General features: G+C 42.1%; 1 protein-coding gene across 1 annotated transcript in view; it reads right to left on the minus strand.

Moving 5' to 3' along the window:
* The window catches only part of LOC147684982 (cryptochrome DASH-like), a 97528-nt gene that overhangs the window by 63441 nt on the left and 7075 nt on the right, over positions 1-27012 (minus strand). The window contains exons 2-4 of the mRNA XM_086940879.1: positions 12416-12588; positions 4162-4255; positions 3101-3231 (exon numbers count right to left, since the gene is read on the minus strand). Coding sequence (XP_086797005.1) covers positions 3101-3231; positions 4162-4255; positions 12416-12588 — 398 coding nt within the window. The remainder of the gene's footprint in view (positions 1-3100; positions 3232-4161; positions 4256-12415; positions 12589-27012) is intronic.

Raw genomic sequence — 27012 nt, forward strand, 5'->3', positions numbered from 1 at the left:
GTCCAATCAATTTTGATTCAAAAATCCATGCCACATGTTTAAACAAATTAATGTTTGCCTGTAAAAGGGGTTGTTCCCGTTTTGCATGCCCTTGGATGCAGGAAAATATTCAGAAGAATCCCACCAAAGCAAGGGTACTCAAAGCTTTACTTGGGATACAAATGCAATTTGGGTAAAGATAAAATTCTACAGAGGAAGAAACAAAAGAAACATCTTCAAAACAGCAAAGGAATTTGGTAATCACTGATGAATAAACCAATACAAGCATAAAAAAGATAGCGTTGGGAGATCTACAACAGAAGTGTAAAAATGAAACCAACATTAGTGCACATGGCAATGCCCCAAAATACAAAGATATTAAAATGTATGAATTTGTATGACTTACATAGAGCAACCTGTCTAAAAATCAACAGTGCACTGTACACATGATGGGGTATTATGGATTCATGGAGGAGAGCACAGGATCAGCGGTACAGCAGCAAGGGTCTTGGCATGGGCGTTGAATAGAGACATGGTCAATAATTATGCCAAACTAAAAGGTCTTGCTTGGTTTTACCATCACGCTTAAAACTAGTAAATATCACATTTGAACAGCGTCATGCCAGAAACTGCACTGATCTAAAAGGGGCTGTGGGAATGTTTGTACCAACAGCCAGCCTCACATGACAGTGACCAAGCCCAGTCACCTAAAACAAGGCTTTGGGAGGAGCCAGACGCCCCCCCCCCGCCCCCTTAGCAAGGAATATTTAAAAAAATGAAAAAAGGAGCAAATGGTACAGGGTGCCACTGTGTTTTTAGAACATTGAGAAGTGCTCTATAGGCAGAGACACTAAACTCTGCACCAGTGGAGGACAAAGTTATCTGGCAGGGTTGACTAAATTATGCAGCAAGAAAAGGCAAATTAACGCAAGCAGACCAAATGATGGGTCACACAATCCGATAGAAAAGTGTAACCAGCAGGTGATAAAAGAGGGAGTGTAGTGCCGAGCACTAGGTAGCTAACAGGCATCCCATAGCGGAACGCTGCGGGCTGGCTGTACGCCCTACCGGCTCCACTGTTTGCCCATGGAACTGCTAATCGGCAGAAATCAACTATAATCTGGACCACTGGGATTATGTGGCGGGTCGAACCAAGTTATGAGTCAGGGTTGACTAAATTGTGTGTCAGGAAAAGGCAAAGTATGTGTCGTAATGTGGCGCATTGTTTGTTAGTATTACCTCATTATTTTGCCATTTTTACAGGTTAACACTATTTGCGCAAAGGTTTCACCTCATTAGTACCACTTGGACGCTCAAATACAGCAAAAAGAAACAGAAAGGTGACTAGTCAACCTTAGTGAAGGGCTTCTACTCAGCAGCAACACGGGTTCTTAGTAACATTTGATCCTTCTGAGCTAGAAACAATTTTGTGTGCTGAAATCTGCAGATTATGCAGCGAAAGATGGTTCATGTGGCAAATCGCAGCAGCAGCTAAACCAATAATTCCAGTGTTCCTGTTTATAGGCTAAGGTGCTGCCAGTGGTATCAGTATCCTTCACCATATGTCATGGTTCTCTCAGGAACAGCCGTGCCCGGCTTTGGATCCTTAGAGAAGGGCACAAAACTGCCTAGTGTGCCAGGGTGTCTAAGGGTGAATGGGGTGCCTTCATCCATGCCTACATGATGCTGCACAATAAAACAAGATTCAGTGTCACACAGTGCTGCTTCTCAATACTTGAGTTCAGCTTGATATCTCAGGCTGCCACTGCACAACCTGTCAGATATATTCTGCAAATTTGTCATACCACTGCCGAGTATACCAGATATTTCTTCATGTTGATAGCGTGCTGCGCCTGTGTCACTGTGCTGTCAAATGCGCCAGTGGGCTACTACCCCATGTGTCAATATTGCTTTCCAGTGTGCCAGTGGGGTGTCAAATACTGCAGGTTGCCTGCCAATAAGCCATGGTGCTGCCACACATACTAGAGTGCTACCAAGTCAGTTCCGGATTAAACCCTGTGGAGACCCCTAGGCAGTCGCAATTTTGGTGCCCTCCTCGCAAATTATCTCCTAACACCCAATGCACCAGATTATTTTTTATAAACTGACAGCAGCCAGAAGATGAGATTTTAAGAGACAAATTTATGTGAATCTGATGTCTCTGGTTAATGTCCATTAAGTTGTTAATGGGTACATTACATGAAAACAGTATTTTCTCTATAGGGTTTTAATGTAAATAATTATTTCTTTGAGTTTATTCATTTTTTCTATCTTTTGGAAACCATATTTAAGAAAGCTTAACTGTAATTTTCTTTCAAGATCAAATCAGTATTATGTAGATCTGTTGTCACGGGGCTCCTAAAAGGAGTTAGACCCATAGGCCGGTGCCTACTTTGCATATTTGGTAATCCAGAACTGTACAAATTACACTGAGGTGTTGGGCACAGCAAAACAGTGCAGCAGTTCCATATGCTACAGAGCGTGCCAGTATTCTGTGGTGCTTTACATTAGCAGAGTAGACTAGTTCAACTCTGTGGACTGCGCGCTCCTCAACTAAAGAAGCTCAAGCGAAAGTGACGTATCTGCAAACTATAGGTTTAAAATAGTTGGAGTGCACTGTTATTCAGGATTGTTAAGATACAGTCAGTTTGTGGTCTATTGCTAAATATATACAACACCTAAGAACTCATGTTATCCAAGAAGTCCTTTACAGATTCAGTGTAAAGAGTGACAGAGGTGACATCACACCAGCCAGTCTAGTTTCTCTGAAATACTGCTTTAAGATTCCTCACCCACTGAGCCAAGCATGGGACCAAAAGGCACTCGCGCCACAGCAATGAGGGAACGTCGTTACTTTGGGAACCCTTGTTGGCTTTGCATCACCCCTTCTCTCCCACCAGCATGCATCTGCCTAGTTTGGTTGCACTATTCCCACCAGAGAGTTCTGCAGACATGGAGTGACCTTGGAAAGCCAGCTCCCTAACAGATGCATCCTGGGGGTACAACTGTGCAAGTTAGTATTTTTGTCTGAAGTTCTGGATTGAAGGTGGACTGTCCACCATGTTGGGGTACCAAAGAGCTGCAATTGCAAATTAGATCCCCTATTGTAGCTGCGGCATACCTGGAAATGTGGCGGAATGGAAGGTCATCCCTGTGATACAGCGTCGACCCCCAAAAGCTCTGGTTTTTTAACCCAAGCCGTGAACACAACTGTTTCACGGCTGTTTCTACATCCAGTTCCTCTTTCGTAGCCTAATAAAAAGGAGAAAATCACAGTATATTAAACATTTTATAACAAGCATTGACAAAACCTATAGTTCTGGATTACAGTTTGAGTCCTGAAAACAATATGTAAAGCCTACTTGTCAGAACTAAAACATAATTGCTTTCTGTAGACAAGGCTTCTAGGAGAATAAGTTATCTTGCCAAAGTCTACACCATAATTTTTTTTAAGTACTGGTGAAAACAAATCTGCTCTGTTAAGCTAAATATAAAAAAGACCACGTCAGAGCACATACTATAAAGTACACTATTTATTGCAGCCAATGATGTGTTACTATTACCTCAGTGGCCCTGTTGTTATCAACTGAGGTGCTGAGATTTGAACTGTCACGTGTAGGCTGCTGTATACTGTCAACAAGCACCAGAGTGGGATTGACTGGAATCTGTAGCCACACCAGTGAAATACTCTACATCACATCACTGCCAGGGCGGACTCAAGATTTTATCTTCCTAAAGTCCAGAACGTGAGTACCATGAAAACAACAACAATTCTTTAAGCACCAACAGGCACACCAGTTTGTGGTGTGATCGGTGCTTAATTTGAGCCAGTGGTTTCCGGTGCTAGGCACCGGTACTTAATTGTCAACACTGTGCTTGTGAGGTGGTGCGGTCTGGCCAATTTAGAGATGACCACAACAATATTTACTTATTAATTTAATATACATCAAAAATGACTATTACCTGCTGCCCAAGCCATTCTTATAGCTTTGGGGGCCTAAAACAGTCCGCATTGTCACACTTGAAGGAGGAGTGTGATGGTTACTAGTTGTGTTGTTACCATCACTGAGCTGCAGTAGCCTCCTGACCAGATCCCTGGCACTTCATTTTTTTTTACAGATTAAGCACTAGGTATGATGTACACAAATGGTAAATGTTATGGATTATGTAGGCCACACTTACTTCTTCATGAAAAGCCACAGCACTGACTGAGTCAAGCTGTTTGATAAGGTCTTGGATTACATCTTCTGGCTTCCCCTTCCGCACCAACAAATTGCTATAAAGTACAAAAAAAATTAAATGATGGCATGTTGTCATCTTAGCTTTTAAGACAGTAAAGCCTCCATTATGAGTGCTCAAGTTAATTCCAAAAAGTGCAGAAACTCCTATTTCTTCAGCAAACACTACACCTCTGCTATTTTCCCCGCATAAATGTCGGTAGGCCACTCCTGATATTTACGGGGGAAAGATGCCTAGCAAATATAGATACATGGGTGCATTGGTGAAGAAAACCGCAAAAGACACCAACATCTGCATGCCACACACATTTCTTTGATTCAGAAAAGGGGGTGGTGATGGACAGAGTATCTAAATTAAACAGAACACTCGTACCCAGTCAAAAGATCAGGGCTTGATCCATCACAGTTTTTTAGCTCACTGCACCATCCCAGCTCAGAACCTGGCTATATGCAAATCAGTCTGTCCCTGGCCCAGTGCATCATGGGAACAGGGCAGACCAAACTACCAAGCCAATTCTTTTACTGGAAAGGAAACAAGCTTCCGGGGACCGGTTTCTGGCATTACAGCCGTCTTCGGCCCGGCTTGCTTGAATCCTGATGGTGCAGTGAGCAAGGGACTCACATCTGAGCATACCCTTCCATGCTTGTGGTGGACAAAACGATTCAGAAAAGGGGGTGGTGATGGAAAGAGTATCTGAATTAAACAGAACACTTGTACCCTGTCAAAAGATCAGGGCTTGATCCATCACCGTTTTTTAGCTCACTGCACCATCCCAGCTAAGAACCTGGCTACATGCAAATTAGTCTGTCCCTGGCCCAGTGCATCATGGGAACAGGGCAGACCAAACTACCAAGCCAATTCTTTTACTGGAAAGGAAACAAGCTTCCGGGGACCGGTTTATGGCATTACTGCCGTCTTCGGCCCGGCTTGCTTGAATCCTGATGGTGCAGTGAGCAAGGGACTCACATCTGAGCACACCCTTCCACGCTTGTGGTGGACAAAACGATTCAGAAAAGGGGGTGGTGATGGACAGAGTATCTGAATTAAACAGAACACTCGTACCCAGTGAAAAGATCAGGGCTTGATCCATCACCATTTTTTAGCTCACTGCACCATCCCAGCTAAGAACCTGGCTACATGCAAATTAGTCTGTCCCTGGCCCAGTGCATCATGGGAACAGGGCAGACCAAACTACCAAGCCAATTCTTTTACTGGAAAGGAAACAAGCTTCCGGGGACCGGTTTCTGGCATTACAGCCGTCTTCGGCCCGGCTTGCTTGAATCCTGATGGTGCAGTGAGCAAGGGACTCACATCTGAGCATACCCTTCCACGCTTGTGGTGGACAAAACGATTCAGAAAAGGGGCTGGTGATGGACAGAGTATCTGAATTAAACAGAACACTTGTACCCAGTCAAAAGATCAGGGCTTGATCCATCACCATTTTTTAGCTCACTGCACCATCCCAGCTAAGAACCTGGCTACATGCAAATTAGTCTGTCCCTGGCCCAGTGCATCATGGGAACAGGGCAGACCAAACTACCAAGCCAATTCTTTTACTGGAAAGGAAGCAAGCTTCCGGGGACCGGTTACTGGCATTACAGCCGTCTTCGGCCCGGCTTGCTTGAATCCTGATGGTGCAGTGAGCAAGGGACTCACATCTGAGCATACCCTTCCACGCTTGTGGTGGACAAAACGATTCAGAAAAGGGGGTGGTGATGGACAGAGTATCTGACATGCAAATTAGTCTGTCCCTGGCCCAGTGCATCATGGGAACAGGGCAGACCAAACTACCAAGCCAATTCTTTTACTGGAAAGGAAACAAGCTTCCGGGGACACACACATTTCTTTGGACAAAATGCGGAATAAACACCTGATAAATTCCAAGCACCTCCATGTCAGATTTAATCAGGTGCACTAATTATCCCAACCGACACTGCTTCACTCATAATTAAGTCCCAAGGTTCTGAATTAACCTTAGGGCTCAAGTCCTATCACTGTCCTCATAGGGTTTGCATAGATATTGGAAATACGGGTTATGTGATAATAATCATGCTCTCAGAGTTTTCCAATGATTGGCCCTGAACACACCCAGTAAATAACATTACCCCACAATGAGTATTTACCAGGTGTGCTAAATATTTCTATTCTGAGTTTTCATGGCTTTTGAGCCACCCCACAGAATGTTCTTCCCCACAAGGATCAGAGAACAAATTTCCATCCAGGTGCTGGGCAATGACGTACGGCTGTTGGGTTGCTGTGGCCCATGCGATTGTATCCGGCTTAATTGCTTTGTAGCATTTGACATAAACGTCGCCGATCATTTATTTACCATGCACTCAGTTGAGGATGAGTCATTTGGTAGTGCATGGTTTCACCTTTTTTCTGACAATGTGGTAGCAATTTACTCAAGCGAAGACAATGCTCATCCAAGAATCTGGTTAGAATATTACACTACCCAAACAGTGTCCCGGAACGCTTGCTTCCAATTTATCCAACACAATATACTACATGGGGTATACCTCACTCCAGCCAGACTCCACAAAATGATTCCTGCTGGCTCGCTGGACTGCCCACAGTGTCGGACGCTGGGAAGCTATGCATCACATGTTTTGGAGCTGCCCAATAGCTTGCGGCCTCTGGGCTAAATTTATGGACATAGTATCCCTCAAGATGGGCCGCACTGACCTGGACTGCTTGCCTGACTGTCTACTAGGTCTTCACAGGTGCAGGAAAGTTAGGGAAGCACAACCAGATTCATCGGCTTGGCGCTCTTGCTGGTGCGTAGATTAATTGCAATGTCTTGGAAGACAACAACACTGCCGGGAGTGGTGCGCTGGTGAACGGCAATGTTGAAATGGGGTAAGGCTGAGGCTGAGGCGCTCCGGGGGGAGGAGGTAAGGGGACTTAGAAGATGACCCTTCACATCAACCTGGGAGGACTTTCTGGCTGCCCTTGAGGCCCCATAGGACTGACTGACCTACACCACACAAGCCTATAATTCATGGCATAGGAGGGAATCAATCTCTCTCTTTCCACACTTCCCACCCCCTGTCTGAAGCCTACTTACAGGTAGATGTCCCCCTCCACACCAACCTACAGGACTGATGGACCACACTGTTATCTCAACTACCTAAGTGTTCCTTCTACTGCATCAGCTTTGGGCCAGATACATTAGTTGACACCCTGGGGGTGGTTTGTGTGGTAAACTTAATTACATATGTACACTCGCCATAGCAGCTATGCATGGTCATGCTGCCAGTTATATAAGTAGTTGTTCTACTGTCATAAGTATTTCATAATGTTCACAATAATGGAGTATCTCATTTTCATGTTACCTATTGTTGCAACCCTCACAGCACCAGATGTTGTGAATGTTGCATTATCTTACCAAAACGCCAATAAAGATGGTTAACATTTTTTTAAAGAGAAGCAGGAATGTTGTTCATCCCTTGGACATTATTGAAAAGATGATGTAAACACAAATTTGAAAGATTTTTTTAAATAAACACATATGCATGTGTATGTTTATATATATATATATATATATATTTATTCATAATAGAAGCAGAGAACTCTGGGTAGTTCTCAAGTTTAGGAGGAGAGCAGCTCCTGTATAGAGCACCCTACAACACCAGCGACACTCTATAGCACATAATGTATGTGGCACTCTAAGCCTGAAAGGGTATTGTTTTGAGATATATATATTACCTACTGGCGGTCGCCAGTAGGTAGTTATAGTTAGGATTTTTTTCAATGCAAAATCTTAAAATTCTATTGTGAATAACTTTGGCGCCGGTTGACGAATCTGCCTGAAAATTTCCTCAAATTTGCCTCGCGAAGCTCCGGTCCTTCCTTGAAAGTTTGGGGGGGATTCGTCAAGCGGGGGCCGAGATAAAAGGGGGGGCCCCAAAACGTGTTTTCCCCATGTTAATTTCCATAGGGCAGTTGACCTCACTTTTAGCCCGAACGGCTGAATGGATTTCCACCAAACTTGGCAATATTGTAGGGACTGGTAGCCCGATGTGCCTTTGCTATGTCTCAAGAAATGTGCTCCAGTGGTTTTTGAGTAATTTAGGTTAAAAAAAAATATATATATCTATGGCCGCTCCCCGGTACGCACACCGGGGCGCGCTCCGGGCGCGCTACGCGAGGTGCGCACAGAAAGCTGATTGGCTCTCGGGTGTCTGTAAACATTCGAAACAGTCCAGAGCGGCCGCCATCTTGTGTCTCGGTAGGATCAAGACACAAGAGGTGGCAAAAACAAAGGGGGAAATGAATATAAGGGGGCAGAGTAGACCCCCCTCACCCCCTAGGTTTGATGTGGGGGCTATAAAAGGGCCCCGCAGGGCAAAAATACATTTTTTTTTATTTGTGCGGGGGGAGCGCCCGGTACGCGCACCGCGGAGCGTACCGGGGAGCGTTCCATGGGGAAAAAAGAATGATAGTTTTAAAAAAATGTAGCCTTTTTATAATTTGGAGGTAGTTCTAAAAAGAACTGTTTTTTTTCTTCTTTTTGTTGTTTTATATTTTTGTTATGTTTTTTGAACATTTTGTACTTTTTTTTGGCTTTTATGAACTATTTTGCATTTTTTTTATTTTTATGGGGAGAAACAAAAAACAGGGAATTGAAAATGGCTCAACTGGAGTAAAAAAAAATTAGGAAAAAATTAGGGTTTTTTGGGGCAATTGTGGTTGTCACCAGCAAGGAGGATGAGCTTTAGGCTCTGCTCACCATAGGAGATGGTCTTATCACAAAAAAATACATTTGACCCTAAATTCTCCAAACCGTGGTTGTATGCAAGGGATTGTCTCCCTTGTCTCTGGTCCCGATGGAGTGGGTTGTTTTCGTTTGGAGGTGCTGGGTGTAGATTGGGGAGGGTTGCGTGCCAGTTCTCTCATCTCTGCGGCAGCATAGTTGTTCGGATGCTTGCGCTGCATGTGCCTAATCATGGTATTATTCCCAAATGAATATTTTTTATTTGGGTTGCCCCTTGAAAGTTCCATGTCACAGATAAGGCAAGTCACCTTTGCCGCATTCACTTTCTTTTTTCCCTCAGGGATGGAAAAAAACTCCCATACAATGTGTGGCTTGGGTTGGTATGGGGTATTGTGTTCTTCCAGCCACCTCCTCCTCCTCCCCTCCTCCTCTTCCTCCTCCTCCTCTTCTTCTTGACCACCAATGTGATGTTGTGGCTGTCCTCTTGCTGGTGGTGGTGGTGGTGCAGATGCTCCAGCTGATGCTGCTACTGTAGCCATTTCAAAGTACAAAATATACCTCAAAGATTTCAAAACAGGTCTTCCTCAGTCAAAGGACAAAGTCAGAATAAGGAAAAAAGGAGGGGGCTTTCATCATTTGGAAGAAAAAAAATGTCCTGAACCAATGAGAAGTGTTATTTTCAGGTCACAAGACCAGGGGTTTCATCATTATGAAACCAAAACTGTTCTGCACCAATTAAAAGGGTTATTTTCAGGTCACATGACCCGACGCGCTTATGCGGCGCGCCCCCGGGGGCACGTCGCGTAAGCGCGTTTAATGCTTACGTTGCACGATCGTATGCGCTCGAGTGCTTCCGGGTGCGTTTACGCCGTGCGTATCAAGTGGACGCGGCTACGCGGTACGTCACAATGATGTTTTCTGCCACGGCATTGGCGCTAACGGGACGCTCCCCGGTGCGTGACCCGGGGCGCTTCAAAAGACTACGCTTTCCGGGGCGCTCACCGGGGCGTGCACCGGGAGCGCTCCAGGGCAAAAAAAAAATTAAAAAAATATACATATATACATTAAAAAAATTGTTTTAAATACAACTATAATATAGGATTCATTCATTTTCAAAAATATTACATTTCATAGCTATATACATTTGCTATTAACAAAACTTTGAAATTCACTGAAAAAAACACAGGTTTGGGGCCTTATATATAGTTAGGAATTAGCATTTAAAAAACCTATGAAATTCACTGAAAAAACCATAGGTTTCACACCAGTTATAGTTAGGAATTAGCATTTAAAAAACGAAATAAATTTACTGAAAAAACCATAGGTTTCACACTCGTTATAGTTAGAAATTAGCATTTAAAAAACCTATTAAATTCACTGAAAAAACCATAGGTTTCACACCAGTTATAGTTAGCTGGAAATTTTACTGACATAAAACCATTGAAATTCCCGCGATATAGTTAGTTGGACTCACTATAACTTGCGCGCCTGCAATGCACTGCTGATGACGTCACATATTACATCACTCATGACATGGTCAGTGACATTACTCATGACATCACTGATGACACCATCTTTGTGACAGAGTGACAGACCTCCTTTCAGTGTAATGTAACCCTTGAAACACATATTCAAAAATAGAAACTAAAATTTTCAAAAAAATAGAGATACCCATACCAGTTTCAACAACCAATTCAGTAATACCACCATCTATATACACATCCACTCATTCACCAACAGTTCTATATAGTCACTCATACATATATTCACTCATCATATGTAGTGAAACACCTATACATCCTGTTACACACCGACAGTCATCCAAAAGATACTCACACACATAATCACACATGCAAATAAACTATTGATCATCCATTTATTTGCATATACAGCTATACACACACTACCACCTTACTTCTAAGGAAACTTACACATACTTACTCTCTTAAACAATCACTTATAGAAACACATACTTATTTAAACAAGAACTCTTTCAATCTCTCACTCTCACATATACTCACTTATATACATCAATACTCACATATACTAGATTAAAACATATGTAGTTACTGATAAAGACACTAGTGAGACAGTCATTCACTCACTAACACACATATATACACACTAAGCCAGTTAACCAATCAATTTGATTTTTAAAAACATCCATTAAGACACTTATTTAAACATTTATTCTTCCATCGACCTTTACATATACATAAATAAAACATATTTATTTTTCAGAAAGACACACATTCACTGGATGGTGTCATCAGTGATGTCATGAGTGATGTAATATGTGACGTCATCAGCAGTGCATTGCAGGCGCGCAAGTTATAGTGAGTCCAACTAACTATAACGTGGGAATTTCAATGGTTTTATGTCAGTAAAATTTCCAGCTAACTATAACTGGTGTGAAACCTATGGTTTTTTCAGTGAATATATATATATATATATATATATATATATACATACATACATACATACATACACACACATATATATACACATACACATATATATTTATTTATATTAATATATATTACTTATTTGAGTGCGTTTATAGCACAAAATGCAGTGGTATAAAAACCTATTTTTCACAGGTAACCGTGAAATATGGAAAATATTTCACAGCTCCCTGTGAAATCTGTAGTTCATCATCATAATGAAAGCCACCAAACTCCTATGCAGAGCTTTAGCACTATCAAGGCTACTAGGATCATGCGGCATAGAAGACCAAGTTATGTGGCAAATATGCAAATTATGCAGCAAATTCTTTGCCAGTATTATTTTCATCCATTTAAGTTAGACACACTTTTTGCTAAATATGCAAAATGTGCTCATTATGTGGCAAATGCAGTAAATCCAAAAGTATGCCTCAAACACTGTAGTCACAGAACCTCATAAATCCACTGGCCCTCACCATTGTTAGTTGTTTCATTAACAATGTATTCATGAAGGGTAAACAAAACCTAAACAGTCTAATTCCAATAGGTGCCCATTTTTAGACGCCCTTTGAAGAAAACAGCTTTTTCAAGTTATCTACCCCAAATGATGCAGTATAAAAATATATGATGTGTAATATGGCCCTTTATTGAAATCTTGGGGTTCTGGTTAAATTTACAAACTTCTCAGCCTTCAGCTTTGTAGCTTATCATGTCACCAGTACCCCTCACTGGTAATTTTAGACCATAATACATGGTGGAGGGTGTGTGTGTATGGGCATGTTTAACACACACTTTGATGACTGGACGTGTTGGTAAGCCCTCACAAACACAATTTCTGTGCGAACCAATGCTCTACGGGGACCAGTTCCCCATAGTGTGTTTAGGTATTTTCGAGCGAGTGCATCAAAACACTAAAAGAGTCGTTAAATTTGCTTCACTCTGCTGTAAAACCTACCCCTAGTATCAAGCACAACTTAGCTACAAACAATGTTTCTATTCTTCTTTCAAAAATGTGTTTAGAACATGTTCCAGTTACCTTCCTTTCTTTTTAAGCGTTTCCCTTAGATCTTTCACACTTTCCAATAAAAACTTCAATCTGTGTGGACCAGTTTTGGGAAAATTGTAATGATGTGTTCCCACGTAGTGTCTTGGATCAAAACAGTAGAGCGGCACTATGCGTCCCGCGTTCTTCAGGGCCCAATGCAACACCTACAATCACAAAAGAAACACATTTTAATCTTGAGATCCTCTTAGAAGTTAGACATCCTGCAACACAAACCTAAATATCAAGACAATCACATTTCATGTCACTAAAATAAGACTCAAAATCAACTCCTACCAGCAGCAAAACTTTGTATTTTGAAAATGATTTGTGACCCTACCTCCTCATTGTCCATCTATTTAAGGTTTTCATAATATCTCAAGATACTCCGCCTGCTAAATACCTCTAGAATTAAGGAATATCACCTTCCATGAGATACCTAAATGGTGTGGATCTCAACTGAGCTCTAGCACTGTCTTGTCAGTTTTTCAAACAGGAAACCAACCTTCTGGTTTAAAACATTGATGAATACATGCCCCCTCCCCCTAACCCCAGGAAAACTAACTCACCTCTCCCTTTGAGATGTCAGGAAACAAACCAGTTAGAGAAGGTGTGGAAGGGCTGGGCTATAGAGGTCAGAGTATGGGGGGCCAAACCTTCAGCAAAGAGAACCCTATGTGCCTCTGCCAGGTCCATTAAGCAGGAGCAACAGGAAAGAAAGATGAAATCATATACATACAGGAAAGGGCGATCCAAGTCGATGGCCTTTGCCATGGAGATTTATTGCAATCAAATATGGTAAATCACTTGATCCTGATCTGTACACTGCAAATGAAATTCAAAGCTTTGCTTTCACAGTGTCGAAGAAAGGGCATTTTCTGACTTGTTCCTAGGACTACCTGTCGACTGAATGTCACCAAGCGCACAAAGCTTCATTCATCGAGTTTCTTCTACAAATCATTGTTTTCAGGTGTGCTGCTTCTATTGAATGGATTGAAATGAACATAGACTGAAACGTCCACAATGCATTAGGATGTTAAAGCAAATCTATCTCAGTAGTGGACGACTTAATCTTTGGATACTTGGAGTCATCTGCAGACATTGCTCATAACACATTATTCTTTTAATGCTGAAAGGGCCCAATGCTGTGATGGTTCAGACAGTGAAGACATGGACTAAGAAAATCTACAGGCAGTGACTGGCCTGGAAATGACTTACCCATGTACCACCAAGCTCCCCACCCTCATCCCCTTCACTCCTTTTCAATCGGAATTAAATTCCTGTTCATGCTGAAGTATCAGACCTCCTATAACTCTGATCATGATAATGGACCACAGGCACTGTTAGTAGCTTGATGAGTAGGGTGGAGATATAAAGTTGCTACTCACATGCCAGCTTTATCTGATGCCCTGAGTGGTGCCCTTCCAGTGAGCGCTACCTTAGGATGTGGGAGCAGACAGCAGAGGGGTAGCGATGGATAGAACCACGCTACTAAGAGTGCGGTTGAAGAATGAAGGACTTCAGAAGAGCACCATAAAGAACACTCTGTTATCGAATTTCGATATGTATTTAGATTTGATCCAGTTATGTTTGCAGTATAAGAGTAAAGTAGCTTTGACACAAGCTTACCTGTGTTAATAATCACTGAAGCTGTACACTGAAGGTGAAAGGTCAAAAAATGACTAAAAGGAAAGTTTGTGATTTTTTTTGCCTCATGTCTTAATCCAACCCTGTTTTGTCATCATCAAGAGTACTCACGCGAAGCACTTCCAGAGGGAACGAGGTAACCAACGTCCGCCAGAAGTACAAGGGCAGCTCCAAGAGAGAGCAAAGAGCACACCAACCAGGCAGACGCTTTTCTCTGTGGCTCCTCCATTATGGAGCTCCATCCAGCCATCTGCCATCTCATGCATGGTTGATCATTGTAAATAGTTGAATAAAGATTTGTTATGCGGCATGTTAATGTGTCAGTGTTCAGTGTTGTTAGGTTCTACACTGGTGACAAAGTAATTCCTTTGTCTCATAAGGGGGCTCTGGTGCTGTGTGCTGTGCCTTGTACCTATAATGTTGTCCCCTGATGCATGAAGTGAGTCTGGTGAGAAATGGAAACCTGCACCGCAAAGCTCCATTGGTGTTAGGCTGTAGTCATAGTACTGCTATGCTTCTTGTCCTACTGTCGCCGCCAAAGCCAGATCACTAGGTGTGACGGTGCCTTTTAATGTGGGGTATTTTGGGGTCCTGGGTCCTGGATGGGATGGTAGACAATATCTCAGCTAATTATATGACGTGAGTCAGTGTGGTTCTGGAAGAAAAACCCAGAAAGCAGGAAAATATGCTGAATTTGGTGCATACTGCTCACAAGGCGGATGTCCACATGGAGGTGATGGATGTTCCACACAGCCCATGACCCCACATAGTGAAATATGTCATGTGAAGGACATTCACAAACAGTCACAAAGTCATAGCAAAAATGTGAAGATGTAACCATTGTCTACCATGTATAGATGACTATTCGCAAAGCATATGGGCAGTGAGGCCATTTACAGCACTAATGTCACTATGAAATCACTGAACTTGTTCTAGACATTAACAGATATCAAACAAAACTCCCTTTTCTGGTAGAAACCTGTGCTTTCTTCAGTATGATGATAGCTACTGAATTTCCAGGTTACAACAACCTTCAGCAAGGACTAAATATCCGCATATATGGTGCACATGGGTTGCTTGCGTGGCAAGGCTTTTGTGCGGTGCTGTTGTGAGGACAACTTTAATGTCTACTTTGTGGAACCCATTTTGGAAACAGGATGCCTATTAAGCTTCCGCAAGGCAGTGAAACGTGCTCTATTTCTACTACACGGGCTCATCGCACACACTGAATTATTAGAGGATGCAGACATTACCAATTCCTTTCACAAACTCTTCATAGGTTTTGGCAAACATAAAAAGAGATCAGGCTTCATACAGATGAAGAGGTGAGAAGCATAACCTCTTGCAACAGGACATTATTGAACTTGTGGTGGGCCCACACGTTGACTCTCCCCTCTAATCCCAATACCCAAAAGACTGTTGGTTGGTGAGCTCTGCCTCTGAGTGTATAGAGATTGCCTAAGTTAACCATTCAGAGGGAATACACCTATCTCCAAAGATCCAGGATATTATTCATTTCCTCAATGGAGAACAGGTCTTCTCGATATTGGACTTGAACAAGGGCTATCATCAGTTACAACTAGAAGAGGCCTCCAGTTAAATTATCATGTTTCCACCAACAAAGTTCTCAAAACACAAGTTTGCACCCACAGGTGTTTCTAGCAACATAAACAGCCCCATTTTAACACTTAATTAGCTGCTAAAGTATTTCAGGGAGCAATCTGAAGAGGAATTAAAGCATCCAACTGTTTCACCTAAAGCAATGTTGTGTGGGTGTTAGGCAAGTCTTCACAAGAGCATGATGAGGTGTTATGTGTATGTTATTTTATGAGGTTTCATGAAAGCGCTTGAATACCAATATGGTGTCTTGGCGCTAGCTTGGTGAGCAAACCAGAGTGACGGGTCTGCAGAATAATGAAATTAGTGAAAGATAAAAAGCCAAGTTTAAAGCACCTTACTGAATGCCAGAAGATTGGGCAAGGGTTTAATGGAAGGGGGAAGTGAGTTCCAGGTTTTGGAAGCACCAAGAATGAAACCACGACTGCCCCATTTAACTTGTCTGAAACGAGGGACCAGAATAAGTTTGGATGAGGCGAAAACGTAGAGATCTAAATGGAAGGTAGAAAGAGAAGGCCAACCTCAGAGATGCAGGGCCCTTACCATGCAGGGTTTTGTACACTATACATAGTGATTTGAAGATGATTCTAGCTCTGACAGGGAGCCATTGAATATACTGGATAGCTGAGGAACAGAGTGATATTTAGGAAGTTTGCAAAGATCCCTGGCAGCTGCATTCTGCACAGTCTGTAATTTATGAAGAACGTTTTAGTGCATGTTTAAGTAAAGACCAATTCAGTAGCCAAATTTCGACAAAACCAAGAATGTAACCACAGTTTTTTGCAGGCGAGAAGGAATGAAGGGTAGAATCTTCCTAATAGTTTTGAGGGTATTGAAAGTATTGGAAGTGACAGAATTGACCTGGTTAGTGTATGACAGGTCAGTATCGAGAATAACTCCCAAGATTTCTAACTGATTTAGCTGGCGATGGAAGAGGGCCAAGTTCAAACAGCCACCAGTCTTGGGACCAGAAGGAGGGTTGAGCTCCAAACAGTAACACCTCCGTTCTGGTGGAGTTCAGTTTAAGGCAATTAGATGACATCCACATATTAACTGCCCTCATGCAGTCACAAAAATTGGCGGCAAAAATGTGCTGCTCCTGAAATAGTGAGACAACAATTTGTGTGTCATTTCCATATGATGTTAAGGCAAAACCAAAGAAACGGATCAGATCTACCAAAGGAGTGACGTAGAGATTAAAGAGCGTCGGGCTGAGCAAGGACCCTTGTGGGACCCCGCACGGACGAGAAAAGGAGGGCGCGGCAAGGTCAATATCTGCAGTGCATTATCTGAAGTGCGAATTCTGGGAGCCATCATTGAAATTCTATGGTCACACATTTTCCTGTGAAGGTAAAAGCCCCTGTCCCCACACCTACCAATGTGCCTGCACCAGGGACGTTCTTATGGCAAGATATCGCACAACAACATTAATTTATAGGGTATCCCAGTATCATGCAGAACCTGGGGATTGCTAGCAGTATACGGACAGTAGATCTGTCATATGAAAAAAATAACTTATTTTGAGAATTCAGTATTTAGATCCTCTAAAAGATAGGATCCTCAATTAATTTTGTGAAATATACTGATCATAAACATATAAACATGCTACAAATGACAAGGACTCAATTTGAAAAGACTTGTGTGCGATATATTGAAATTCATATATTGTATGTAATGGAAGACATACCAATAATTAGACAGGACAGACACACATTACAGATTACAAAATACAAATTAAGTGACATGAAAGGTGTAGCTAAAACAATAAAATTATATTGTACATCATTGAAACAGACTTATTGAAGCTTTCAAACTACATGAAAATAACCCTGGATAGACACGTGAATTCTTTTCCTTATACAGCTCTGTCTACTGGGGCAAAGGACACATAAAATTAACGTTGATGTTTCGACCTCATAACAAGAGTGTAGGTAAACAACATCACCATGAGGTCTTCATCAGGACTGTGGACCAAAGGTGTGAATAGCCTATCTGTGAAAGAGCTCACATTAAGATAGTCAATGGTATTTCAGATGAATGGCGAACTTGTGCAATGGTATTAATTCCAACCTTTAAGTAATGAGTCTTAAAGAAAAGAGTTAATCGGACATCTATGACACAGAAAGGTAACCCTAGTAGTCACTCTCAATTTATTGAGAAAAACCATGATTGCAATCTAACAAATGCTTCCAAGTATCTTGACACTCGGAGTTGGTAAAATGGAATAAATCCGAGAAGGTGGCGACTGGGGGGCTACGCTCTTGGCGCCTCTATTGGGCTACAAATAACCACATATAAACAAGGAGCAACTAGCACTTCCTTTGTTTCTCTGGCATAGAGGAGGAATCCAAGCTACTCGTGTCAGCATCGCTATCTTAATGTGATCTCTTTCACAGACAGGCTAGACACACCTTTGGTTCACAGTCCAGAGGAAGACCCCATGATGATGTTGTTTACTCACACTCTTGTTAGGGTGTCGAAAAGTCAACGTTAATTTCATGCGTCCTTAGTAGACCGAGCTGTATAAGGAATAGAATTCCCGTGTCTATCCAGGGTTATGTAGTTTGGACGCTTCAATAAGTCTGTTTATATGATGCTAATTAAGTTTTAGGGGGAGACCTAGATACAATACATTTCCATAGTCCAGTCTGGAAACAATCGTGGCGGACACGATCATTTGAAGGGATGCAGTTGAAAGGAGTGGATATAATTGTTTGTTTTAGCTACACCTTTTTTTGTCACTTAATTTGCATTTTGTTATATGTAATGTGTATCTGTCCTTGCCAATTATTGGTATGTCTTCCATCACATACGATATATGAATTTCAATATATCACACATGAGCTTTTTTTAATTGAGTCCTTGACATTTGTAGCAATTTTATATATGTTTATGGTCAGTATGTTTCACAAGATTAATTGAGGACCCTACCTTTGAGAGGATCTAAATACTGAATTCTCCAAATAAGTAATTTTTTTCATATGGTAGAACCACTGTCAGTGTACTGCATTATCGCACAAGGCGCTTACAAGTTAGTGCACCCCCAATGAGAACTGATGAAGAAAGAACACGAGTGCCACCAGTCTTGAAAATGCCAAGACAGCTTTAAGGGAATAAAGCAAGGATCATGGATGCTGGGAACATGGCAAAATGTGATCCAGCGCTGAGCATTGAGATAATGGTGGATGCCAGCATAGTAGGCCTGGGTGACATTCTCACCCACCATGACAGTCACCCTTTGAAGCACCTGCCAAGGTGGGTGCATATGCCAGCTGAAGCATGACAACACCTGACATCCTACCACTAAGCAGAAAAAGGAGAGCTTGACACTAGTCTGGGTTGTGAACATTTTAATTTGTTAATTTTGGAAAACAATTCAACACAATTATCGCTCACAATGCACTTGTTACCATGTTTGGGAACGCAGATTGCAAGATGTCCTGGAATTGAGAGGAAGTCTTCAGTACTGTTGCTTTCAGTACTATTGGTTACCTATCGTGCATAAACCATCAAAAGACCAACAAGCTAATTTCTTCTCTTGTTTTTCACTTTCTCACTCATCATGGGCGTCATCCACTAATATAACATATGGCTGGCTCCAACTGGAATGGCATGGTGAGCAAAAAAACAATGGATGAAGGCCCAGATCTCTGTACTGGGGTGAATGTATGACATTGTTCTGCATTCTGTCCATCAATTGTTCTTTTTGCATTTGTCACCCTGAGTGGGACGGGTATGCCCAGACGTGGGTCCCGTGCTCTCCATGCCACTGGAGTAAAGCTATCTTGGCTGATGAGGGGTGAAACCCCGAAACCGGTCTTAGGATGCTTGTTTCCAGTCCAGGGAGGACCTGGCCTGGCAGTTCGGGCTGGACTGTTCCCATTGGGCACAGGGTCAAGACTGATTTGCATATGGCTGGGTTCAAACTGGAATGGCATGGTGAGCAAAAAAACAATGGATTTAGGTCCAGATCTCTGTACTGAGGAGAATGTATGACATTGTTCTGCATTCTGTCCATCAATTGTTCTTTTTGCAGTTCTCCTACCATGCATCCACGCTCACTTAGCTTAGGATCACAATTGAGAGTGCAGTCACTATTTAGGTGTTTTGCTGAGACCATGAAGTAGTGTGGCTCACTGGTTAGAGGCGGCAGACCCGAGAGCAGAGGACGGCCCGGGACCAGGGTTCGATTCCCGGCGCGGCAGGTTTCTGGACCAGGGTCAGCGGACTCGATAATTCTCTCGCCTCGGTGCCCACTCTGATCAGCGATCACACTCGGCAACTCTGGGCATTAGCTTGCCTCATCTTCACTAACGGCCCCACCAGACCGCCGGGGATGCCTGGTCTCACCCTGGAGATACCCATTAAGGGACCATCTCTCAGGGAAGCCAGGAAGGGTTTCGCAGCGGTCGAAGCGCCTTGGGACCCTACGGGTAAGTAGTGCGCTATATAAATGCCTATACAGTTACATTTACATGGCTGAGCACAAACTGTGTACAGGTTTAAAAATGCACATGTTCTACTCTTGAAGCAACTCTACAGCAACTATTCCTAAGCAGAGTCCTCTTCCTACGCTTCTGAACCTTGAAGGGCTGTGGTCGATAACCTAGGCTTCCCCCTTATTTATTTTTGAGAACTTGCCCAGTGGCCACGGAAGGTTGTCCACGCCCACCAACCCTGTTGCATAGATCCCTAAACCCCACATATTGTTTACAACCAGTTGCGTTTACTGACATCAGTTAAATACGAAAAGACAATGTCAGCCCCCTTCCTTAGGAACACCTTAGTTCTCACAGACACACACCTCCTGCGCGGGGAGTCTTCCCGTAGCTGCACATAAACAGCTCCACAGAAGTTTCTAGCAGCCACTCACGCTGGCTAATGGAGAGTGAATGTGGCCTAATGGCTAGCACGGTCGACCTAGAATCTGGGGAACCGGGTTCGAGTCTGCATCGACACTCGACATCCTGTGATTCTGGACAAATCACTTAATCTCCCTGTGCAAAACAAAAAAATGAAAGTGTCCGCCTGTAAGCAACTGGTGCTCATGTAAAGTGCCCTGATACCTGATACCTTTGAGTCAAGTTTGTGCTATATAAAACACCGAAAAAAAATGAAATGCTGGTCAAAGTGCACCAACTCCAAAGTCAATCCAGATGCCCTGTCTGTGTTCAAGACTATTCACAAAGATAAATTTACAGAAGGAAGCCTAAGCATATAAATGTACTCTTATACTTGGTAGTACCTTTACTACTTCTGACTATTCACCATTTTAAAGTGTAAAGTTACAAAACATTGTGGGCTCACTGGTTGGACCCCATTCAGAAGGCCATAGGGGTTACTGCGCCCAACCATGGGGGCTGAAGCCTTTTACTACTGACATCCTGGGGCCCGACCCAGGCGCGCAACACCCATTGAACTCACCGGGCTTCAGCCCCCCCCCTTCGTGTGTGGCAGCCCGGGCTGAGACAGATCCCGGGCACACACACAGCCGCACCCGAACGTTTAACAGGTCTTTAAAAGACCATTTGCATGGTAATTAGGCCTTCCAGTTGTTTTACCCCTTCTAAGAGCGCCCGCAGCACCACTCTGCCTACTGATTAAAGGTTCAGCCCCCCCCCGAAATTTTTTCTTAGCCCCCCCGAAATTTGGCTCTAGTTGCGCCTCTGGCCCGACCTACTATGGATCCTGAGCAACTGGGCCAAATACACTTTCAACACTTGACTCTCTGGAATAATGTGGCCCAAGCAGTCCAAGGCTCCCTCGGTGGGGGTGGGGGAGGGGGTAGATACAGGGGCTAAACACAGGCTCAGAACTCCAACCACACACATCAGCAGACTTAAATTATTGCCTACCCAAATACTCACATTTATTTAAAAAGATATGTACATTATTTTACTGCTATCAAGGGGTGATTACACCACCTTACCCAGGCTGTAAGAACAGACCTGTGGTGTCAGTTTGGAAGGCTAACCAGGGGTGGCACAATACATGCTGCAGCCCCTGGTAGGCCTAGGGTGCACCTATGCCCTGGGTACCTATGGTACACTATACGGGGGCTCACAAGGGTGACCCAGTCACCAATCTGGTATGTACCTAAGTACATGGTATCAATTTAGAGAGAGAAAAGCTAGGCTGTGGGCCTGTTTAGCAGGACCACAGCCATACTACAGTCGAAAAACCAGAGAATCACAGCAAAAAGTGGGGGTAACCATGGGAAGCAGACCCTACTCTCCTACAAGGTCCTACCTGGACCGGAAACAAGCATCCTAGGACCGGTTTCAGGTTTCAGGCGCAGGGTCAAGACTGATTTGCATATGGCTTAGTCCAACCAGAATAGCATGGTGAGCAAAAAAAACTATGGATTTAGGCTCAGATCTCTGTACTGGAGTGAATGTATGACATTGTTCTGCATTCTGTCTATCAATTGTTCTTTTTGCATTTGTCACCCTGAGTGGGACGGGTATGCCCAGACGTGGGTCCAATGCTCTCCATGCCACTGGAGTCAAGCTATACTTTTGATGAGGGGTGAAACCCCGAAACCGGTCCTAGGATGCTTGTTTCCAGCCCAGGGAGGGCCTGGCAGTTCGGTCTGGACTGCTCCCATTGGGCTCAGGGTCAAGACTGATTTGCATATGGCTGGGTCCAACCTGGAATGGCATGGTGAGCAAAAAAAACGATGGATTTAGATCCAGATCTATGTACTGAAGAGAATGTTTGACCTTGTTCTGCATTCTGTCCATCAATTGTTCTTTTTGCAGTTCTCGGACCATGCGCCCACGCTCACTGGCCCGACCCAATTAGCTCAGGATCACAATTCCCAACTTAAGAAATCAAACATGTTACAATAATTGTATTTCCAATTCTCTGTAACATAAGCAGCTGCAGAAACGTTTAACTAAAGTGCACACAATATGAGACCACATCTATTTGCCTTTCAGAGCAATCATTAACTAGATCACTGTGAATACTTATTTGAGTATTTACCGAGCAAATAAATCCACTTTTTAATTTCCCCTCAGCATTTAAGACTAAAGACAATGTTGTGAAGTAGGATGAAGAAGCCAAAAGACCTTTTAAACTATTAAGAAATAGTTTATTTAAGAAAAAGGCAGCATAGTACAGGAGCACAACTTGTCAGGATGAAGTCCAGCGATAAACTGACTTCAGTACAGTTAAAGCCTAACAGTGGTTAACTAACACGAGGGATGCACTTTTGAAGAGAAACATTCTCTTCAAAAGTGCGTGCCACATAACAGAACATCAGGACAGATGAGAAGACATGAGCGCGCCATAGCGTGCCATGTCACATTTGAATAAATACACTTACATGTACACTACATCTTCTCCCTATTTACATAAATAAAAAGAAAATAAAAGGAAAATAAAAGGCAGAATTAAGAAAGAAAATAATCTTTAAAACGGGCTGGAAGAGAACAATTCCTGTGACACCTGTCAGTGGAGACATAAGAAGAACTTGCATCAACATTAGAGTTAACAGTAGTATCACACTGAGGTTCTTCAACATTAGGATCTACAATAGAATTTGAATAAGAATCTGAAATGCGAGTACAAGGAGAACTAACAAGTGAATGTTCATCAGAAGTGGTACCTAAAGGGAAAAAAGAGCAAGAGGAAGAATCATTTACATATTTACTAGTGGAGATTTTTCTTGCCTGTTCTGGAGTAAGTCTGACAATGACACGCTTACTCCACCACCCCTTTCGATCAAGAAATAGAGATCCCTTAGAAACTTTGAGAACCTGAGCAGGTAAAGAGAAGGTCGATAAACCCTTCTTAACCTTGCTATTAAACTTTACCATGACCCAGTCTCCAACATTGAAAGGTTGACTAGAAGAAAAAAATCTTGAATTAAAATTTTTCTCTTGAGTCAATTGTTTAGAAGCAACATTTACTTTAACAATTTCCTTGTCATGGCAAGCTAAGCAAGAGTTGTCTTTAGCTTTCAAGTCTTTTATCCAAGATGGGCAAACATTCCCATTTGGATTTCTCTTCCTCAGAAGTCTGAAAGGGGAAATACCAGTGGTACTATGAGGGGTAACTAAATAAGACCACAATTTGCCCCTTAGAAATTTTTCTACATCCAAATTAGAGGACACGGCAGTCTGGATTCCTTCCTTGAAAAACTTATTCATTCTCTCTATCAGACCATTGGATGAAGGCCAATAAAGTGCTACTCTAAGGTGTTTAATATCATATGACTTTAAAAATGACTCAAAAGAAGAAGAACAAAAATGAGAGCCATTGTCACTGACCAATTCTCTAGGAGGACCCTCAGAGAGAAAAATTCTACTCAAAAAATTAATAACAACAGCAGAAGTGGGATTCTCAGAGAACTCAAAAACACACCACTTGGAATGGTAGTCAACCAATGAAATAATGTAGCGTTTATCACTAGGTAACACTTCCCAAGGACCAGAAAAGTCAATAGCCAGCTTTTGCCAAGCTTCTTCAGGAAAGGGAACTGTGTGCAAAGGTAAAAGGGGTGTCTTCCAATGCGTATCTGAAATCAAGCAAGTAGAACAAGAATCAATCCAGTTAGAGACATCCCTATCTAATCCAGGCCACCAAAAGTGTTCCTTCAACTTCCTCGAGGTGCCACCAATACCAAGGTGTCCTTGATGGGCAGAGTCAAAAAGTTTTTTGCGAATGCTTAAAGGTGGGACACATAAATCACCCCTAAAAATGACATCATTTACAATAGTAAGTTCTCCAGAAACTTGTGCAAAAACCTTCAATGAAGCAGGGAGTGAACACATTTTTGGCCATCCAGAAACAATTAGATTTTTAACATTGACAAGAACTGAATCTTCAGAGCAACTCTGCAACCATTCAGCCTCTGATATGCAAAAAGGTGAAAGAACCAATTCTTCTATAGATGCTACAACGCATTCAACGTCATCAAAAGTATCATCTTCTGCATCATTTTTATCCAAACTCAATCTTGAAAGAGCATCAGCCCGTAAATTATTGCCACCAGAAATGTGTTTGATTGTGAAATTGTACTCATGTAACTTAGATAAAATGCGAACCAGTCTAGAAGAAGCCTTGCCTGTTCCATTACCATTGAGAAGATGAAGCAAGGGCTTGTGATCACTGAGAAGCGTGAAATGTGATCCCCAGATAAACGTTTTAAACTTCTCAATTGCCCAACAACAGGCAAGGGCCTCTCTTTCAATAGTGCTATAATGAGACTCAGCCACATTTAGAGCCCTTGAGGCAAAACCTACAGTATTCTCCTTACAAGAGCTTCTCTGAGTAAGCACCGCACCTAAACCTCTTTGACTAGCGTCAACAGCAATGGTGCATTCTAAACCTGGATTGAAAGAAGATAAAGCAGGTGCCTCTACAATAACCTTTTACACAATGTCAAAAGCCTTGTTAGCTTCCTCAGACCAGGTGAATTTCACATCTTTTTTAAGTAAAGAGCGAAGCGGTTGAACAAACTGAGAATAATTTTGGATAAAGCGTGAATAGTACTCAGCAAGACCAAGGAATGACCTCAGAGCATCCTTTTCCTTTGGAATAGCAACATTAGAAATAGCTTTAGTCAAACAAATTTTCGGTTTGATACCATGTGCAGAAATACTGTGACCAAGATAGTCTGGTTCTTTTACCATAAATATGCATTTCTTAACACCCAAAGTTATTCCAACTTCCTGAAAGCGAGATAAAACTTTCCTTAAAACTCTAATATGTTCTGATTTATCTTTTGAATGTATCAGAACATCATCCTGATAAGCTTGTACATTTGGGATATCATGCAAAATTGTGTCCATAAATTTTTGGAAAACACTGGCGGCAGACGCCAAGCCAAAAGGAAGTCGAAGGTATTTGAATGCTCCAAAAGGAGTTATAAACGTGGTTAATTCAGAAGAGGACCTCGAGAGAGGGATCTGATGATATGCACTCTTGAGGTCCAAAAGTGTAAAAATTTTAGATTCTGAAATACCTGCCAATAACTCCTGAATTTTCGGCAATGGATGGCAATCCACAATAATGTTTTGGTTGAGAGAACGCAGGTCTGCACACAAACGAATAGAGGAATCTTTTTTTTTAACGACAACTATAGGACTGACCCATAAAGAAGAATTGGTAGAGCCAATAATACCTTCTGCAACCAAATTGTCCAAAACTTTTTTAAGTTCATCCCTCACATTCAAGGGAATATTCCTTAGTTTATGGGAAACAGGAATGGCATTAGGTTTAAGTCTGATTAAATGCTCAAAATCTTTAATGTAGCCAACAGAATCTTTGAAAACATTAGCCACATTAAAAATTGACGTTTCATTGATCTGAACAGGTGAATCAGAACCAGGAACTAATTTCAATCCCATTCTAGCTAGGTCTTGCCACCCAACAATGAGTTTTCCATCAATTGCAACATAAACTTTTGTTGTAGTGGACCTACCCAAACATTCAATTTTTGTAACAAAATACCCTAACATATTAATATTCTTCCCATTGTAAGCTTTGGGAATGATGTCAAGAGGAAATAAAGTTACACTCTTACTCTAACATTCATTAAATAAAATATCAGAGATGATGGTAACGGGTGCTCCCGAATCTGCCATCATGTCTAATTTTACATTATCAACAATTACGCAGCAAGTGGGATCTTTAATACGTGTAGTGTGGTGATCAACCTCAACTAAATCAATAGATAAAATTTTTCTTTCAGAAATAAGTTGGTCAGAATTCACATCTTGAATTGAATTAATGTGAAGATCATCAAAGGGAGATTGTAAGGAGGACATGTCAACATTAGAAATATTTACATGAGGATCTTCAAGAGAAGACAGATTATTAATCCTAACTGTTTTCCTGTTTCTACAAACAATATTGAAGTGACCAGTTTTGCTACAAAAAGTACACTTTTTCCCAAATGCAGGACAGGTAGGACTGTTACTAAAATGACTTTTTGAGCCACATCTAAAACAATAAGAGTTACATTTTTTTTTAAAAGGCTTAAATGAGGAATTCTTTTGAAGAACAGCGTTAATCTGGACATCTTTTTCATGTTGAAGTATGTTTCCATCAGTGATGCATCTTGATGAGACAATTGACCTTTCAACGCTCTTAGCCATTTCTAAAACTTCATTTAAGGTGGGGTCACGACAACTCAAAATTCTTTCCTGTATTTTTTTGTGAAAACAGTTGTAGACAAATTGGTCTCTGAGAACAGTGTCTAGATATGCCCCAAAATTACACTCTGCAGCCAAATTTCTTAAGACAGAGATGAAATCCTCAACAGACTCATCTTGATGTTGTTTCCTTCTCATGAAGTTGAAACGCTCCATCATGAC

Source organism: Lissotriton vulgaris, chromosome 10 (assembly GCF_964263255.1).
Source record: "Lissotriton vulgaris chromosome 10, aLisVul1.2, whole genome shotgun sequence".
NCBI lineage: Eukaryota > Metazoa > Chordata > Amphibia > Caudata > Salamandridae > Lissotriton > Lissotriton vulgaris.